Here is a 21224-nt window from a genome sequence, read left to right as displayed (position 1 = left end):
TAAACTTAAAACAAAATGAGTCTAGTTTTGCAGTGATGATTCAGCTTATGGGGGTATATCAAAATAAAGTATTCATACCAACACAACTTACGTGTAAAGAGTTATTTATATACATATGTACTATACCGAGAAGAGTATATTATTTTGTATACTGGGCCGGAAGAAGGAAAATTGAGTTGGTCAGACCATTGTATGAGGTTGAAATTGTGGCTGCTAATATGCATGGTGTTGCCTGAGCAAGGAGCTGCTGCACAGTGTGTGAAGCACACTCTGCAAAGTGCAAAGTATGAGTTTTTAGCATGCTCTCAGGAAAATTTTGAAACATTGGTTACTCAGATATGAAATTTTAGTGACATTTCAATGCTAGCTAGTTATATAAAGATGCCAAAAATAACCTAGCCTATACCTTGTTGTTCTTCAGACGTTCTGTACAACATAAGTAGGTTATCATACAGGGGGCATAGCATGAATCTTGCTACACTATATAGCTGTAGTATAGAAGTTCAAGAGGATCTGTATGAGGGTGAGCTGCAGGATGTTTGCAATTATAATGCTTGAAAATGGATGCTAAAAGCAAGTAAAACTAGGAGCCCAAAAAAACTAGGAGGTACAAAGTTCACAGGAGTCCATGTAGCATGGCCCTCTTATAGAATAGCCAATGATTAATTTATTATTTACGATTAACTTCACTACACAGCTACAATAAAAGCCTGCAATACAGAATACTATACTGGTTTGTCTGAAAGAGTATAGTCTGCGATGAAGTGAGAGGATCATCATGTTAATTACTGGGCAATAATGAGATTAACCACTATTTGAAAATGGCGCATTGTGGGGTGAGAGAATTACTCAGTATCTCGACCAGTAGTTGAAGAGGAGTGATTTTACTCAATATCCATGTCATGTATGGGTGTGCAGCTTCCTGTGGCAGAATGAGGTGCCTAGGTTGTCAATGTCAGCCTTTCGCTCAGTAAAATAAAGCCAAGAGTTACAAGCCAATGCTGATGATTATTTTATGAAGACTGAACTGTTTAAGTGTGCTGGTTTATAATCAAAGAAGGCACCTTCTGTACACGTGATAATTCCCACAATGCAACTGTCAGCACACATGATATGCAGAGCTCACATTTATTACTCACTGTGCAAAACAATATGAACGCTACGTTGTAAAGTAATTGTAAGTACTGTATGTGCAGTTGTGTACTTTAGTTTGGCTGAGAAACTATAGGTAACTAACTACTTATGCCATGACAACATCCGTAAATCACATGTAGATATGATTGCTCATAGATAGCAAATAATTATTATGCAGAAGTAATATAGTTTGAGCTGGTCCAGCTTCATAATTATTATTGCTCCAGCCCAGGCCTGACCAACCAGACTACCTCCTCCAGCCCTGATAAACCCCTGCACTGTAGAAGGACATACTGTAAACTTTCCAAGTTCACAAGTTTCTCTTTGTATAATTAATTAAACATCATGTCATTAGAAAAATTGATTATACACGTGTCTGGCAACAAAACTAATTTGACCTCTCAGTATTCTCACTAGACTACAAGAGTGGCTTCACAAATGATTCCTCACTAGACCATCAGGCTGTTCTGAGCAAGGTTATGAGTTTTGTATCTGTGATACAGCACTAACACATTTTTATTTTCATTTTAATGAGTTCTCACGTCACCACTACAAAACCTTGTCATTACACTATACTTTTATGATACATCCTTCTACAGGTTTAAATGGAAGTAGGATACCCCTCTCAGTATTCACAATTATTATGAACTCTTGCTAATACTAATTCATCATCTCACATAGGTCACAGGTAATCCTCTGTACACTGATCACATTAGGTTGAGTACAACATGTACCAACAGTAGCAGAAAAAATTGTTGAAAAACCCAGACTGTTAGTCACATTATCACTACATCCAATCACCTGATAACATCTTGTCTGCAAAGCTATAAAAGAATGTATGTATTATACAAATCACAAAATTGTGATCAAATATGCGAAAACCCGACACAATCGTGCATTTTTCAAATTCCTGTTTATTAAATATTTATAATCTACTTAGCCAAGTGTACCCTCTGGCAAGTTTCAGCCTCATATGCCAATAACTTTAGGAGTTACAGCCCTACAAACTAGCAACAACAGAAAAATCAATTTGTACAACAAGTATAAGGAAAATAAACTACAGGTGCCACAAAAACGGTTGTAACTTACCAATGAATCAAAGTACTGAGCTACAATTTTCATCATCGTGTTCGCCATGAACAGAGAAATCAATTGCTGGGTAGGTTTTCCTTTACTCACCCTTCTTCATTGCAAACAAAGGCAGAATTCATGAAGAAAAATCGATCGCATACAATTGCTTTGACGTGACATAGACAAACGCTCATAACTTCTGTATTCTTGGGTCTACTGTAACAAAACAACGATTTTCCAACTTCTCTTGAGCAGGCAAATAAGATGACATCCAGAGTTTTATTGTTAGTTCCTTCCTTCACTAAGAAAGAGGGTTCAAAAATTTTTCAAAAAATTTTCAATAATACATAAGTATTTCACCCATTGTATTCAATGCTTTATACTGTAAAGTTAGGCTTGTGCAATTGTGTCGGGTTTTCGCAGATCCGGTCACAGTTGTTCTCAGACTGATTTCTGCTAACTGCTCAATTAGTACAGTGGAGAGTCAATTATCTAAACTAATGTTGGAGGAATGGTGCTCATATAATAGAAAAGTGCACAAAATCCATTTGTTTATTTACAGAGCATTGTACAATTATTGATAAACTACTCTAATAGAACAGCCATTTTCACATTCAAATGAAGTTCAGATAATTGACTAATTGCTGTACAAGACATACAATCTAAGAAATGTAAATCAATACTGCATATGCACCTATCATTTGCAATCCCAAAAGTTCTAAAAAGGATATAAGTCAAGACACAGTAGTAGAGTGACTAAGTAATAAAACCATTCACTTTTTTATAAAGCACTAAACTTGGTAAAATATTTGTACACCATTTCATATCAGACTAGATGAATAAAAAATTGAATTTTTCAATGCAGAATAGGGATTGCTGAAGAAAGCTATGAAACAAGAAGGGATCAATGGGATAGTAATGTAAATCACAAATCCCTATTTTGATTCTCTGTTCATAGATCAATTTTTAGTTTCATACTCCATCATTTTGAGATTAGTCAAATTAGGGATTTGTGGTTTACATTACCACCCCAGCAATCCCTTCTTGTTTTATGGCTTTATTCAGCGATCCCTATTATCCTCTCTTAAAAATTTCAATTTTTTTATTCACCAGTTTACATATTTTCTATAATCCAGCAATGGATTCGTTCTATTGATAATGGCAATTGTTGTAGATAGAGCAATCAAGACGCACGGTAGTGTGTCATGCAGCCCAAGAAGCCAGCGCGCAACACCCGTGAGTATATTGACAGGAAGAAAGAAAAAGCAATTTTCGCACCTCCGTAGCTCTGTGCTGCCTTGATGAAACAAGACGATTTTTGCTGTGGACACGCCCTCCAACTTCAGTACTCCACATTCCACATTTGAGCGAAATCACTTCAGGCGTTCTCGAGATATGCGACTTCAAAAATTGGCTTAGTTTCTTTGTTTGGTTTTTTCTTCTTATTTTTTCTTCCTCTTTTCGCACACTTACTAAAACTGCTATAAAACGCGAACGCCTTATCCGATTGCCTTGAAATTTGGCACACAGAAGGGAGGTATAAAGGCGCATCTCGGTACCAACTTTGGCTGGAATATGATAAACAGGCAAAGAGTTATGAGCAATTATTTACAAAAAATAACACCAATATGTTGTCACGCCTACAGGGTAAACCGCGTATGGGAAGAAGCTGAAAATCGGTGGGTGAGTAGGTCAACTATTCAACCTCAAACCTTTTGTGGTTTGAAAGAAATCAAGCTAAAAACCAGGAAGATACAACGAAAAAACCAACACTGTGTAACAATTATGCAATCGAGATTAGCTAATAAAAAACGACTACTTGCCACACCTACCAGATAAACCGCTTGGGGTAATGCTTTTAAATTCGCTGTACAGATGGAGTAATCATCTTAGAAAGGCTCTTCAATGGTGTAGAAGAATCAGACTTAAAGCCACGGAGTTATAACACGAAATCCAACTTGGTGTAGCAAGTGCGAGATCGAGATACTCTAATAGAGCAGTCACCCTGAACAGAATTCAAGAGATCAGTTAGAAACAAGTAACCTGTATAGAGATCAGCTACAAACAAATCACCCTGTAGAGAGTTCAGCTGCAAACAATTCACCCTGAAGAGAGATCAGCTAGAAGAAGTTACCTTGTAGGGAGTTCAACTACGGAAAGAGATAGTTCAGCTAGAAGAAATCACCTTGCAGAATTCAGCTACAAAGAAACCATCATGTAGAGAGTTCAGCTACAAACAAATCGTCCTGTAGAGAGATCAGCTAGAAGAAGTTTCCTTGTAGAGAGTTCAGCTACAAACAAATCACCCTGTACAAAGATCAGCTAGAAGAAATCACATTGTAGAGAGTTCAGCTACAAAGAAACAATCATGTGAGAGTTCAACTACAAACAAATTGCCCTGTAGAGAGATCAGCTAGAAGAAGTTATCTTGTAGAGAGTTCAGATACAAAGAAACCATCATGTAGAGAGTTCAGCTACAAACAAATCACCCTGTAGAAAGATCAGCTATAGAAGAAATCACCTTGTAGAGAGTTCAGCTACAAAGAAACCATCATGTAGAGAGTTCAGCTACAAACAAATCATCCTGTAGAGAGATCAGATAGAAGAAGTTACCTTGTAGAGAGTTCAGATACAAAGAAACCATCATGTAGAGAGTTCAGCTACAAACAAATCTCCCTATAGAGAGATCAGCTAGAAGAAGTCACCTTGTAGGGAGTTCAGTTACAAAGAAACCATGTAGAGAGTTCAGCTACAAACTAGTGACCTTGTAGAGACATCTGCTGGAAGAAGTTACCTTGTAGAGAGTTCAGCTACAAACAATTCACCCTGTTCAGAGATCAGTTAGAAGAAGTTTTCTTGTAGAGAGTTCAGTTACAAACAAATCACCCTGTAGAAAGATCAGCTAGAAGAAGTCACCTTGTAGATAGTTCAGTTACAAAGAAACCACCATTTAGAGAATTCAGCTACAAACTAGTGACCCTGTAGATACATCAGCTAGAAGAAGTTACCTTGTAGAGAGTTCAGCTACAAAGAAACCATTCTGTAAAGAGCTCAGCTGCAAACAAATCACCTATACAGAATTCAGCCTCAAACAAATCACCCTGTAGAGAGTTCAGCTAGAAGAAGTTACCTTGTAGATAGTTCAGCTACAAACAATTCACCCTGTACAGAGCTCAGTTAGAAGAGGTTTCCTTGTAGAGAGTTCAGCTACAAACAAATCACCCTTTAGAGAGATCAGCTAGAAGAAGTTACCTTGTAGATCGTTCAGCTACAAACAATTCACCCTGTAGAGAGATCAGCTAGAAGAAGTTACCTTGTAGAGTGTTCAGTTCAGTTACAAAGAAATCACCATGGAGAGTTCTGTAATAAATACATGTATTACATATATGAAATGTACATTTACTGATAAAATCAGAAATATCTAAAGTATTCAACATTTGTTCATCTTTTTCTTCTTCCTGTGGTAAAGAAAAAAAGATAGGTTAAAAAAACCTCAAAACCGGCCATAGGCCGGCTTTGGGGTATACAAATACAAAAAGAAGTGAAATCTAATCCAAAACAGCTAAGCTGTAAAAAAAGAGTGCGGTCCCCAAAAAGGCTATGGTGAAAAAAGATGTGAAATCCAAGGTGGCGGCCAAGAAATGGCTGTGATGGTAGGTTAATGGTAAAAATTTTAATAACGACAATTCAGGTGAATTTTGTGCCAAGACCAAGTGGCACAAAATTCACCTGAATTGTCGTTATTAAAATTTTTACCATTAACCTACCATCACAGCCATTTCTTGGCCGTCACCTTGGATTTCACATCTTTTTTCACCATAGCCTTTTTGGGGGCCGCACTCTTTTTTACAGCTTGGCTGTTTTGGATTAGATATTATTTACATTAGTGTCTTTTATAACTGTCAAGTTCAGTGCAAGCTTTGTTGTTGTCAGATACACTTAACTGCATTCTTAGAGTATTTGTGTGACTGTTCTTGGCTGTGCACAAGACAGTATATTATATTGCACATTCCTAATATTGAACAGCTATTGTCAAAATACATGTGTAATTAGTTATAGTCTCAGGACTCTTAGTCACGAAAACACAGAAGATGCTACTGAGCTAACTACTTGTTACCAGACATGATACTCTGATATGCAATCAAGACACACAGTAGTGTGCCGTGCGGCCCAAGAAGCCGGCGCGCAACACCCGTGAGTATATCGACAGGAAGAAAGAAAACGCAATATTTGTACCTCCGTAGCTCTGTGCTGCCTTGATGAAACAAGACGATTTTTGCTGTGGACACTGCCTCCACCTTCAGTACTCCACATTCCAAATTTGAGCGAAATCACTTCAGGCGTTCCCGAGATATGCGACTTCAAAAATTGGCTTAGTTTCTTCGTTTTTGTTTTCTTCTTATTTTTTTTTCCTCTTTTCGCACACTTACAAAAACTGCTATAAACGCGAACGCCTTATCCGATTGCCTTGAAATTTGGCACACAGAAGGGGGGCATAAAGGCGCATCTCGGTACCACCTTTGGCTGGAATACGATAAACAGGCAAAGAGTTATGAGCGATTATTCACGAAAAATAACACCAATATGTTGTCACGCCTACAGGGTAAACAGCGCATAGGAAGAAGCTGAAAATCGGTGGGTGAATAGGTTAACTATTGAACCTCAAACCTTTTGTGGTTTGAAAAAAATCAAGCTAAAAACCAGGAAGATACAATGAAAAAACCAACAGTGTGTAATAATTATGCAATCAAGATTAGCTAATAAAAAAACGACTACTTGCCACGCCTACCAGATAAACCACTTGGGGTAACGCTTTGAAATTCGCTGTACAGATGGAGTAATCATCTTAGAAAGGCTCTTCAATGGTGTAGAAGAATCAGACTTAAAGCCACGGAGTTATAACACGAAATCCAACTTGGTGTAGCAAGTGCGAGATCGAGATACTCTAATAGAGCAGTCACCCTGAACAGAATTCAAGAGATCAGTTAGAAACAAGTAACCTGTATAGAGATCAGCTACAAACAAATCACCCTGTAGAGAGTTCAGCTACAAACAATTCACCCTGTAGAGAGATCAGCTAGAAGAAGTTACCTTGTAGGGAGTTCAACTATGGAAAGAGATAGTTCAGCTAGAAGAAATCACCTTGTCGAGTTCAGCTACAAAGAAACCGCCATGTAGAGAGTTCAGCTACAAACAAATCACCCTGTAGAGAGTTCAGCTACAAAGAAACCATCATGTAGAGAATTCAGCCGCAAACAAATCGCCTGTAGAGAGTTCAGCTACAAACAAATCACCCTGTAGAAAGATCAACTAGAAGAAATCACCTTGTAGAGAGTTCAGCTTCAAAGAAACAATCATGTGAGAGTTCAGCTACAAACAAATTGCCCTGTAGAGAGATCAGCTAGAAGAAGTTACCTTGTAGAGAGTTCAGCTACAAAGAAACCACCATGTAAGAGAGTTCAGCTGCAAACAAATTACCTGTAAAGAGTTCAGCTAGAAAGAAGTCACCCTGTAGAGAGATCAGCTAGAAACAAGTCACCCTGTAGAGAGTTCAGCTAGAAGAAGTCACATTGTAGAGAGTTCAGCTACAATGAAACTCCCATGTAGAGAGTTCAGTTGCAAACAAATTACCCTGTAGAGAGTTCAGCTAGAAGAAGTTACATTGTAGAGAGTTCAGCTACAAAGAAACTACCATGTAGAGAGTTCAGCAGCAAACAAATTGCCCTGTAGAGAATTCAGCTACAGACAAATCACCTTGTAGAAAGATCAGCTAGAAGAAGTTACCTTGTAGAGAGTTCAGTTACAAACAAATCACCCTGTAGAGAGTTCAGCTAGAAACAAGTCACCCTGTAGAGAGATCAGCTAGAAACAAGTCACCCTGTAGAGAGTTCAGCTAGAAGAAGTTACATTGTAGAGAGTTCAGCTACAAAGAAACTACCATGTAGAGAGTTCAGATGCAAACAAATTGCCCTGTAGAGAATTTAGCTGCAAATAAATCACCCTGTAGAAAGATCAGCTAGAAGAAGTTACCTTGTAGAGAGTTCAGCTACAAACAAATCACCCTGTAGAAGGTTCAGATACAAACAAGTCACCCTGTAGAGAGTTCAGCTAGAAGAAGTTACATTGTAGAGAGTTCAGCTACAAAGAAACTACCATGTAGAGGAGTTCAGCTGCAAACAAATCCCCCTGTAGAGAATTCAGCTGCAAACAAATCACCCTGTAGAAAGATCAGCTAGAAGAAGTTACCTTGTAGATAGTTCAGCTATAAACAAGTCATCCGGTAGAGAGATCAGCTAGAAGGATCACCTTTTAGAGAGTTCAGCTACAAAGAAATCACCCTGCTTCATCTTTTCTTCTTCCAGTGCTAAACAAAAAATGATAGGTTAAAAAGCCCTAAAGCTGGCCATAGGCCGGCTTTGGGGTATACAAATACAAAAAGAAGTGAAATCTAATCCAAAACAGCTAAGCTGTAAAAAAAGAGTGCGGCCCTCAGAAATGCTATGGTGAAAAAAGATGTGAAATCCAAGGTGGCGGCCAAGAAATGGCTGTGATGATAGGTTAATGGTAAAAATTTTAATAACGACAATTCAGGTGAATTTTGTGCCAAGACCAAGTGGCACCAAATTCACCTGAATTGTTGCTATTAAAATTTTTACCATTAACCTACCATCACAGCCATTTCCTGGCCGCCACCTTGGATTTCACATCTTTTTCACCATAGCCTTTCTGAGGGCCACACTCTTTTTTTACAGCTTGGCTGTTTTGGATTAGATTATAAGCTACACACCAAGTAATTGTGCTTTTAGAGGTTTTTGCAATTGCATTTGTCACCTTTGCAATTGACTTTGTCCTGTTTGAAGCTTGTCACTTTTGCATTAGAATTTGTCACATTTGCGCAAGAAATTGTGATAATTACATTGACTGCAATAAACCAGCCGCTCATCACAAGGTGAATCAATTTTGCCATGGAAAGTACTACTTGAGACCCTACAGGGTAACTGAAACTGGTTGTATGCAAAACCATTTAGTTTGATCGCAAGTGACTACACCCATTGTCAATGCATGGTGGAATTGAAGAAACTGTAGCAGAAGAATTATTGGCTAATACAAAAAGAATAGTTAACATCTCAGGCAAGCCAGAGAACACTGTCACTTTAGCTTACAGACCAATTTTGGGGGAAATTTGAGCAAGCCCAGGACTTTGCTGGGGCATGCAAAATCTCTAAACCAAAGAGTTTAGGCTGTCGCTGTGATCTCTGCCTTTGATCAGTTGCACTTGAGAGATGGCTATGCCTGTCAGCATTACAGTTATTCTTCAAGCAGTATTACTGCATCAAATTTTTCCCAAATCAAGATTTCTTATAGCTGGTGGGCAAATACACACAATGCCTATATGAAGTAATCATGTATAGAGTGAAGCAGTATCAAGACAAAGGCTGAAACGAATGGTGGTTTACTGTATTTGAATATTTGCTTAGCTCTAATGAAATTAGTCGAATAATTGGTGTAAGGTTCCATTGTAATTAAGGTGACCACTACCAAGAAGCCTACAAATAATCACAAACAGCTTTGTGGCTTCATATGAAAAACTTTACTAAGAAAGAGATGCCATAATTCCCTTTCTGAAAGGATTATCACAGCGATACTGTGATAGAAAGTGACTGTAACAAGTAGAAGTACCTGGAGTAAGCCACAAATTCATAGGAAGTCTTGTGCTTATGGTGATTCACCATGGAATTAGTACATCTTCACCAATTAGTGGCTGCCTAATTCTATTACTACTCTTCCCTTTATCTCCATAGTCTTTTCCTTTTTGCTACTTTCATTAGCATCACCTTCCACTTCATTAATTACTGACAGCTAATCACATGTCACCATATAAATTATCACATGCGAATAATCGTTTGTTAATTTTATTATTTGGCTACAAAGCAAACTAATATTAATTCAAATATTCGGCTAATTGTTTGAGCCTTAACAAGATGGTTCAATGCTGACCTTAATTGCAGTAATGATAATATGGCAGCAATAACGATATGGAAGCAATAACAATATGTTGTGATCTTTGTGTGGGTGAGATCAATGGAAAAGTGTACTTTAAATCTCATAAAGTATACTTTAGGGCAAGCAGTGCTTTATTGCCCAAAGAGTGCTTTATTACACAACTAAAGCACTCTTTACGGTGCAATAAAGCATCCTTTGTGGGAAATAAAGTACAATTGTCCACATGCTCTAGTGCAGGCTAATAGCCCACAACGTTCACGCCAGTATGATCAATCACACAAGCTGGTGAAGACTGATAGCCTGTGCCGCGCCGAGTGGTCAATCGATCACCCCAGCCAGCACGAGTGCTACAACTGGATTGTTTTTATAGACATACCTAAATGCTTTGATGACAGGTGGGAGAAGCTAACATTCCTGTTAAGTTTGTTAACATAAATGGACAAGTCTTGGAGCTATCACAGAAATGCTTCACCATGTGTCACAGTAGAATTTATTGTGGTTTGTAACCAAAACCTGCCAAAATATGTGATGAACATCTACCATGCCAAGCTATGGTGAACGTATGTGTGAGTTACTTTGTTAAACCAGTTTGTGTGCATTCAGGCTGTTAATAATGTGTGCAACATGTTTAATTATGAGTCTTACTGTATGGCGACTAGAAAGTTCCATAAATCATTTAAACTATTGCTTTTCTCATGCTGTATGAGAAAATAAAGCACTTGGCCTCAATTCTAATAAAGCACTTGACTTTACCTCGTGTTTTATTAGCATCTCAGCCATGCACCTTGTGCTTTATTTTTCATATAGCACACTCGGCAATGCTTTAACAAATATGCAGCAATAATGATATGGCGGCAATAACAATATGGTAGTAATAACAATATAATTAGAACATAACAGCAAAAGCAACATGACCGCAGTGACAACATAGCAACGCATACATCATATATGTTGACCTTGTACTCCCCACAAATTGGTTGTGTGTGATCAGTGATCGGGGATCAGGAGGTTTATGAGATGGTTTGCTCTCACGAAAAGGCACAATTTTTGTTCATCTGCAATCTGGACAAGGCCAATGATGTTGCTCATTGCTACTGGTAATATGAGCACTCATCCAGAAGTCCTGATCCCAGTAGAGGAAATAGTTGGACAGCACAGAATTTTGCATCATATTGAAGCCAGCGTTAAGTGACAACAACTTGTTTGCAGTGCAGATACACTGGTAAGATAAGATTTCCAGCACTCGGCTTGGGTTATGTTTAGCTATTACAGAGAGGTACAGGTTTCAGGCCTCCATCTACCTTGCAAAGGAAGATATTTGCTTGATGGGCCATTGTAAGGGTGGGGAGGGACTGGTGGCATGGTAATATTGAGTGATTCATGGGCTGGTAGAGTAGGAGTTGCATACGTTGTTGGGAAGGAAGCGCCAGCAATCGTCATCGGCTGCAGTGGGGCACGGGCAATAGTTGTTGGTAGCTGTTGAGTGGCATGAACAATCATCAACTAACTGGATATGGGCAATTTCCATCAGTAGTTGCAAGGGGGGTGTGGATGATCATTGTTGGCTGTAGCTGGGTATAAATGATCGTCGTTGGCTGTAGCTTGGTATAGACCATCGTCATTGTTAGCTGCAGAGGAGTGTGAACCATTGTCGTTGGCTGTAGCTAGGCATGGGCAATCATTGCTGGCAGCTCCTGAGGAGCGCAGGCCATTGTCGTTGGTGGCAGTAAAGGGGGATGAACTATGGTCGTCGGCAGGTGGTGAGGACCATTAATGATCAAGGCTGGTGAATGATTGTCAGTCAATGTACTGGTAACTGGAGCACTAGTAATTGGTGTGGTATTCTGCAAGAACTGGGCCATAAATGATGATAGCTGGGCTTGCATAGCAGGCTTAACGGAGGCAGGCTTAACGGTGAAATGTTTGCTGAGGTGGCTGGCTAAGGGTGCATGAGTGACGATGAAGTAGCTTGCAATGTCGATGTACGGGTGGCACTTGTAGACGATGGCGATGTCTGGACAAATAAAGTTTAAGTTATTAAACACAGTTAATGTTGTGAAGCGCAGGCTGCGCAAGTACCCAAAATATTAGCATGCAACAGTGGGCTCCAATAAGAACAACGCATGCGCAACAAAGTGAGCAGAACACGTTGGCAGTAATTCATACCTGTTGTAACAAATCTTGCCAGTAACAGTGGCTTTTAATCTTCAAGATGAATACTCGTAGTTATCGCCGACTGAGGAAAGGGAAGCTCGTCGTCCTTGGGAAGGTCGACTGCTGGATTGAGCAAGCGAAGAGCTTTGTCACGCCGGAGGAAGGGCCGCCTAATGGAACAAGTATTCCGGACAGGACGACGACGCGACAAGATGCGATACTACAATGCTAGTAGCCACCTTCAGGGTCGTTTCCACAAGTTGCTTACCTTGGCCCACGCACGGTGTCACGGTCGCCTGGGACAGCTCCGACGCCACTGGACTCAATACCAACAGTAACTACAGCTCCACCTCATACCATAACCAATTCGTCGGACGCCACCTAATCAACAAAAATGCAGGGAAATCACGTGGTGGGCATCAATTAGAATCTTCGAGGACAAACACCACGACTATCGCGAAACGGCCTCAAACAAGATGCTGCATCGGGTAAGCAACAGTACAACACCAATTGGTGTACTAGTATAATCTTGCACACTGTCCCCACACACACTGTATATATTTGTATACAATCAGTGGGGATGTACCGGTACATCGTATCAGTGGCCAATATGGCGATTTTGTCTTTTGCCAATATCGGTTGGTCTCAATATAGCTGCCAAAATCAATATAATATACCGAAATAGTCTTTGCCATCATTATACCCTCTGTTATATAGCAAACAAAGCTGGGGAAACAGTAGTTTTATCCTTGAAAAGAAGTGCTACGCTACGAGAAGCCATAGAAATACGCGCATAGCAGACATTCTTTGTTATAACCATACAAAAATGATCATAGTGGAGAGCTATAAAAAATAAATAAAAAATAAATAAAATAAAAGTAACCTTGGGATGAATAAACTAGAAACACAGCTTGAAACAACCAGCCATCTCTACAAGCAGAAGCTTGTGGGTGCGGGGGAGCGTGACACTCAGGATATAGCTGTGTTCTATCTTTTGTTAATGAAACATGTCCTTATAAAGAGAGCAGTAATTTCCTGGGCTGTGCTTGGTTATGTTAACAGGTGCTAGCAGTTAATATGCAGCCATAGAGTGTCAGTAATACTGGTAGGGTAATTAAAAGAATTATTTCAACACAACTCCGTTTCTGGTCCTCAGTACAGCACAGAGAGCTTACAAAACATATGGCTACTTAGTTCATTGTTAAGAGTTGTTCAGTCCCTGTTAGTTTACAAATAGCACACAAGTACTTAGACTCATCATGGCTTCCTTTGAAAATTAACAGCTTAAAAGTGATGATGCAATAAACCACTGAGTAGCAGCGAATATAGGATGAATGCCCTACATGGACTGAGGTTTAAGTAATTAGTCAAATGTTGGAACCACTAGTGTCGCGCTCCTTCGCGCCTTTGGCGCTTGTAAGCTCCTGCTACAAGCCATTAAAAATACGGAGTGATTTGGACTTATCTTGGTGGGAGCACGTACTAAATAATAATAATAAAAAAAATAAACTTGTGGGTGCCTCACGGCCTCGGCTGTTAATTGGGGCTGTCAATTGAGGCCACACCACCACAGGCAATCAACCATTGGCAGTGATTGTTAGCACTTGGAACTACTTACTAAGTGTATCTTATGGCAAGTTAAAGTTTCTCAGTTTCCTCTAATCTAAATGTATAGCTGCACTTTATTATATTGGGTCGGTATCGGTGTTCTGACTCAGTATATCGCTTTATATTGGATCAGTTCAGAAATTTCTCTATTGGTACACCCCCAGTAAAATGTGAAATAATAAGAGTTGCTTTGTAAAAACAACAACACAAACACATGGTTATCATAAATTGTATGTTGAAAAGCAGCCAAGTACATATTAGAACTTTGCTTAGTAGTTTCATGGCGTTGTGCCAGCTTCTTGCACACCATACCCCTTGAGTCTTATAATAGTCCCAAAGAAAAGTCCACTTTATTGTCATTAAAGGAAACTTCAACCTATATATCTTCAACAGGAATTGTTTCAAAACACAGTGCTTGCTCTAATGTGTACACGACACAGTGTCTTCGTCATATATCTGTAGTTCTATGGTTAGGATGTGTTCCACAACTTTGCCAGGCAATTGGTACGGGGCACACCATTGGGTTGTTAGTTGCATGTTAGTTTGCGTGTACGTTATGTCTTCCTAATGTTTACGTTGTCACGCTTGATATGTATGTCGTCACCATTGCTTGTCCGTATACCAACGTATGTCACTGCCACTGCTTGTTTTGTATGTCACCGTTGCTCAGCCTGCACATCATCATCATCTGTATGCTGCAAGCATAGCTTGCATATTACTAGATGTTGCCACCATCATCATTTCTGCACATTGCATGGTCTAAATAAATAACCTTGATGCTTGGGGGGGTAGATCACGATATACATAATACATATCATGACCTACCTATGGCCTCTATTGTAAAGAGTTTAGGACAGAGACGCTTCTCTGCTCTAAACTCTTTCATTACCCAAGCATCAATAAACCAAAAGTACTTCCTACTTTGGCCCCGCTGGAATTACATAACCTTGCCTAGGCCATATACCATGGCAGATGAGTCCCCCTGGCACTTACCAAACCCCCTCCTCAATCAATGGATTGCTGGAGGTGAAGAATGAAGATCCGAGGAACAGAGCACGTAAATAGGTGAGTGGTAGCGTAACTAAACATTAAATAAAGTTTAAGTTATTAAACACAGTTAATGTTGTGAAGCGCAGGCTGCGCAAGTACCCAAAATATTAGCATGCAACAGTGGGCTCCAATAAGAACAACGCATGCGCAACAAAGTGAGCAGAACACGTTGGCAGTAATTCATACCTGTTGTAACAAATCTTCCCACCCTGTCCCTACCCACTGAACAGTTCACAAACTTCACTACACACAGGTACTCTATGTTAATTGGCATAGTATGTTGGCAGTTAAAAATTCTAGTCAGTATCCCATTGTCAATAGTGGTACTTACATACATATGTAGTGTAAGCAGTAGGGCTGACCGATACTGCCATTTTGGTATCACGATCGATTCTAAAGCCACTATTCACGATACTGAATAGTTCACGCCACTTACCAATAAGTCAATCATAGCTGGTGCTACATAGCTTATTGCTCAGCATTCCTGCAGGAAGTCCATTATAGGTGATAACAAACTAGCCACTATCATCCTTGTTTACAGTAACAGTTATTGTAACACATGCTTTGAGGTTGGTATGGTGTTCACACCTCTCTGCAGGGGAAACCAGATGGGTGGACTTTATCATTTACAAGAATTCTTAGCCTACTACTGCATAACAAATGGATTTTTAATGACAGTAATGTACAGGTATGGTATCGCGATAGTTAATAACAAAATATCGCGATATCGATACTTTCAAAACATCGCGATATATCGCTAAAACAGTAGTATCGCTCAGCCCTGGTACAAGCTAAGTAGACACATAATGTTGTTGTTGTTGTTGTACTCTAAACATTTACATGAAAGACTGTACTATCATATGCATTTTGTTGCGAGTTCTTCAGCTGTAGGTCTGACTGGATTCCTTCACTGTGCCAGCCTGGATTCCTTCACCCTGCCAGCTGCTACCACAAGTAGAGATTGCTATTGAGGGACGCTCGCAGTTCAAATCTTTGTCAGGAGAGATGCTCTTTTTATCCTGCCTGCAGTCACAGACAAGCCCCCTCCAGTTCAGAGTGCCATCAGGAAATTGGGTTGCTAACAGCTGCTTGCCTCTCCCATCCAGATCAGTATCAGGAGACGCTCTCCCAACCAGATTACTACCTGAAGATGCTCTCCCATCCAGATCATTATTAGGAGACGCTCTCCCATTCAAACTGCCAACTAGAGATGCTCTCCCAACCAGATTGCTAGCCGGAGACGCTCTCCCATCCAGATCACTACCAGGAGACGCTCTCCCAACCAGATCACTAGCTGAAGATGCTCTCCCATCCAGATCATTATTAGGAGACGCTCTCCCATTCAAACTGCCAAGTAGAGATGCTCTCCCAACCAGATTGCTAGCCGGAGACGCTCTCCCATCCAGATCACTACCAGGAGACGCTCTCCCAACCAGATCACTAGCACAATCTGGCACCTGCGCACAGGTATTGATGCTGTCACAATCTGGCTAAAGCCACGTGACACAAATTAGTGGTGACCCGCAGGTCAACACATCACCTACTACTGCTATAAGCAGTTCGTCCATTCTCCTTAGAGGAGTCTGAGACAGCCAGGGGGCCTCACTTAGGATATCTGCCTTATCCACTAGGTTCTCCCATTTGGCCTCTATTGTAAAGAGTTTAGGACAGAGATGCTTCTCTGCTCTAAACTCTTTCATTACCCAAGCATCAATAAACCAAAAGTACTTCCTACTTTGGCCCCGCTGGAATTACATAACCTTGCCTAGGCCATATACCATGGCAGATGAGTCCCCCTGGCACTTACCAAACCCCCTCCTCAATCAATGGATTGCTGGAGGTGAAGAATGAAGATCCGAGGAACAGAGCACGTAAATAGGTGAGTGGTAGCGTAACTAAACATTAACCGAGTCAAGGGGAGACTCAAAGCAGCTGTTCACTCCCCCTTCATTATCACCTGGATTGCAACAAAGACAACCCTGACATGCGTATACTTAAAACTGACATGTGTAATGCATTCGATGAAGTCACCAGATTAAATGTCATTTTCCTGGAATTTACTCTTGAGTGAAATTTACAGCTAGGTCCTCTGGCTTTTCAATGCAGCAAGGGTGTTCAACAAGGAGGTGTCCTGAAGACATAAAGACATAACAGTTACATTGTATTGTGGTTTTTAATTTACTGTAGTATTGCTCACGTGTGTGTAAGGTGCCTCAATAAGAATAGTAACACATGTAGTGGTGTTGTAGCGTGCAGTTAATCCTTGACTTCTATAGTGTTTTGATGCTGTAACCAGAATCTATCCTACAGGTATTACTGCTGTACTCATCACGAGATCCCTTAGAACCTTTAGTTTTTCTTTAGTTATGATGGACTTGATGGAGTCCATTACTCTTCCTTCAAACATATTTCTTCAGTTATGGTACCGTGATGATGGTACCTTCATGGGATCTAGGTCTGCTGTTACAGAATTATTGGATCTTTTGTTGACACATGGTTCTTCATTTGGACTCAACCTCAACCTGATATGAAGATTTTTGGCCAAGTAGTGACTCATCATTTCCTACCTTTCCTTTCTTTGCTTTTTAACAACTTGAAGTCCAATGTTTGCAAGTTTTGTTACTGGACTTAGAAGATCCTCATGTGGAACTCCTGCTTTTGCATCAGTGCTTAAGTTGTTGTACAATTGTTCATATTCTTCATACTGTACCTCCACATTTGCTGAGCAACTTTTCAGATTATGATAATCTACTTTGCTTGAGCCTTTCTCATGCTGTCCACCATTTTCTGTCTGATCTCACTTGGCAACAAGCTACCCTTCCTTTGTGTCTGGGTGGTTTGGGCATTCGTAGAGCCTCTGATATGGTTTACGTAGCTTACATTGGCAGCTGTTTAGATATCAAACCTAAATTTGCTGCTTACTGTCCATCCAGTGGGACAGAGACTTTATGTTGATGGGAGAAACCTCAGCACTGCAAAGCCTAATTGATTTACTACCAACTTCTTTCAGCTTCTCCCCTGCTTCACAGTCAGTGTTGCAATCATACCTTGATGACCACTTTTATTCAGAAGTTTGCTTCAACAGAGTATCCACGATTGGGCTTGTTTGCTGGCTTGATCAGATTCTTCTGGTTTTGCTTGTGCTTGGCTCCAAGTGATACCTTGCTCACAACTTGGTCTTGCAATTCCACCTGCTGAGTTTGTTGTAGCCCTCCGGTTTTGGACTGGGCATCCCAGTATTTTCTAATGCAGATTCTCCATTGTGCACTTGTGTAAAGTATGTTGATTATTTTAGAGGTCACATGATTGGCTGTGGTCATGGTCTGCTGCACATACAATGACATGATGCTCTGTGTGATATTATCTACTTGTTCTTTTGGAAGAATCCTCGGATGTGCAAAGAGAACAGAGGGTGTCAGAGAATCAGCTACTCGTCCTGGAGATGCATTTCACCCTGACTTTTGCAATGGACGTCCTACTTATTTTGATGTATCAGTAAGAAGTGCACTCCATCCTGGTGTTCTAATACATTCCACCTCTACTTCTGGGTTTGCAGCCCTTCAGGGTGAAATAAAGGAGGATGCTAAACACAACAACCTAGTGGAGGAGTGTGGACACCATCGAGCATAGACATATTACAATCTATTGCTTGTTCTTCCACTGTTCGACTTTCGGTGGGAAAAGCTTTTCGCTGCTTTATTGAAAGACTTTTTTAGTGTTCAACTATAAAGCTATAATTCAAAAATGATTTTACGATTTTGGTCTCTTAGAGGATGATTGGTTGGAGGGTTGCTCAAGTCAAAGAGGACAATTCCTTTGATGATCATAGCAATGAGAGTTCCAGCAGCCAGGTTTGTGTTACTGATGGTGAGCAAGTCTTGCAGGATGTCTGTAGTGAACTGGTAGTAAAAAGTTAAAGAAGCCTCTCATTCCAAGTTAGAAGATAGTGATTGTGACAGTAGTAATTCTCTTTCTGCTGATTGTAGTGTTTGTTTTCATGTTCCTGTCACAAGCAGGTTTTCTTCACTTGTTACGGAGGAGGTTCCTCAGAATCCTCAATACTTAGAGCCTCCAGACCCAGTTCATTTGGTGCCTTCTCCACAGCTTCACAGAAGTATTGTGAAGAAAAATGGTAGACAAACTGCTTCATCAGCATTATCTAATATGGCCATTTACCCTGCTTCTGAGGTATAATATGAGTGGGCTGCTCCTCAATCCTTGGCTACAGGATTTACAGTGGAACCAGATCTTCAATAACACCTTCACTTCCCAAACCATGTTCACCAAGAGCCCCTCACCATTACCAGCACTGGTCCAATCAACTAGCTCATTGGAGACCACATCCTAACTTTTCTCCATCTATTTCTTCCATTTTTCAGCCCTTTCCTTGCCATCTTCCTAACTAGCAAGCAGTCAATTTGGATGCATCTTTTCGCTCATTCTAGCAATGCATTGATGTGTCAAAATTCAAGTACTATCCTCACCACACCCCTCCCTGCCGCACCCTTCCCTTTCCCTACTGCTTCTGGTGGACTGTGTTAATGTACTGTACTATTGTTTGCATATTACGTGTATATACATTTTCCATAATACTGCTGTCGTGGCCATGCTTACTGGCGTCATGTCGCTCAACGGTGATGGATGAATAACGTCATCATAAAGACAATAGTTAGTCCTGGTGACAACAAGATTGTGTGAAGATAAATGAAGACAGAGGACTTCAGTGGGTAGGCAAGTAAGCTGTTGAATCGTGCATCATGTTACATCAGTTATTCCGTCATTGGATGGTGTACAAGTAGTCTTGGGCATGATACCTGGTTAGTCTAAGGCTTGACACATTGGAACAGTTACACAGTGGTTATCCAGATGCGTGGAGTTTACTTGCTGATACAAGCCTTGCTGATACACAGGACTTGCTGATGGCTACACTGGGCAATCACAGGATGACTTGCTGAACACTCAAATCGAACACTAGGTGCCAACACAGGTTGCAGAATGGCAGGTACTACAACTTGTTGTGTGAAATTGCTATTCCCTGACATGCTGAGAGGTGGTATAATGCTTCATTAGCACACTGCAGATGGGCCCACTTGCACAAGTCTGTCCTATGCCTTCCCATAGTGCCTGTCTGTTAACTTAAGGTAAATTGGCATTTTAAAACAGTTGTACTTCAAGATTATGCAGCAGCTGCTACATCTTGTTTTCATGTTTAGTGCAGCTGCTAATCTTGATACGGACAAATTCTTGTGCAAACACAACTAATTCTAATGCAAAAGAATTTAATTTACTGTAAACTCACAAAAGCACACACACACACACACACACACACACACACACACACAGAACAAACAAGTCAAACATCTTCCTCCACAACTGGGTGGAGGGCCCAGTAGCAAAGGACAGTCTTAGCATTATATCTCCAAAGACATGTGGAGAGTTGCTGGATCGGATTCCTGAAAGCCCTCTTGGCCGGCAGTCCATTGCAACAATATTCTTTAAAGCAAATGGAGTAAAAGTCTCCACAATCAAAGGATAGAGCACTCCTTCAGCAGCTACAACATTGTTCTCATGATGTTTATCTTTGAGAGTCTCTCTAGCTGCAGCAGCAGAAAATGACGCATGAGAGATGACGGATGGAGAGAGAGAGTACTGCGAACAGAAACATCAAAGAAAGCTGGACAGCCTTGACAGAATCAGGATGGTATAGATCACCAGGTCAGGACTGATGATCGCCAGAAACCCTCAGCTCATGCAACACACCAGAATATGTAACAGCAAGGAGTGATACAAAATGGAAATTAAGGCATCATGCTTACAGATATGCAAAAGACCATAAGAGCAGCCAAGAAGATGGTCACCATAAGAATCAATTGAGGATGAACAGACACACAACTGGGTAGTGGAAATAGAGGAAACTCAGCCAAATGTGCACAGCAACCACAAACGAATCCAATTGCAAAACCAATGAATTCAATTCCCAAGCTATTAAAAGGATGCAGCCTCCAAAAAAGCCAGGGTGAAAAGAGTTGTAAAAATCCAAGGTGGTGGCCAAGAAATGGCTGTGACGGTAGGTCAATGACAAAAAATTTAATGACAGTTCGAGTGAATTTTTGTTGCCTTCTCCAAGGATTTGGCACCAAATTCACTTGAATTGTTATTATTAATTTTTTTTGCCATTAACATACCATCACAGCCATTTCACC

At 40.4% G+C, this 21224-nt stretch overlaps 1 protein-coding gene across 1 annotated transcript in view; it reads right to left on the bottom strand.

The window, feature by feature from the left end:
- Positions 1-21224, bottom strand: part of LOC136255267 (hemicentin-1-like) — a 79060-nt gene that overhangs the window by 43203 nt on the left and 14633 nt on the right. Inside the window, exon 8 of the mRNA XM_066047993.1 lies at positions 1812-1958. Coding sequence (XP_065904065.1) covers positions 1812-1958 — 147 coding nt within the window. The remainder of the gene's footprint in view (positions 1-1811; positions 1959-21224) is intronic.

The sequence above is a fragment of the Dysidea avara genome, chromosome 5 (assembly GCF_963678975.1).
Source record: "Dysidea avara chromosome 5, odDysAvar1.4, whole genome shotgun sequence".
Lineage (NCBI taxonomy): Eukaryota > Metazoa > Porifera > Demospongiae > Dictyoceratida > Dysideidae > Dysidea > Dysidea avara.
The sequence above is the reverse complement of the archived record's forward strand: the minus strand, read 5'-3'. Positions and strand labels throughout refer to the sequence as shown.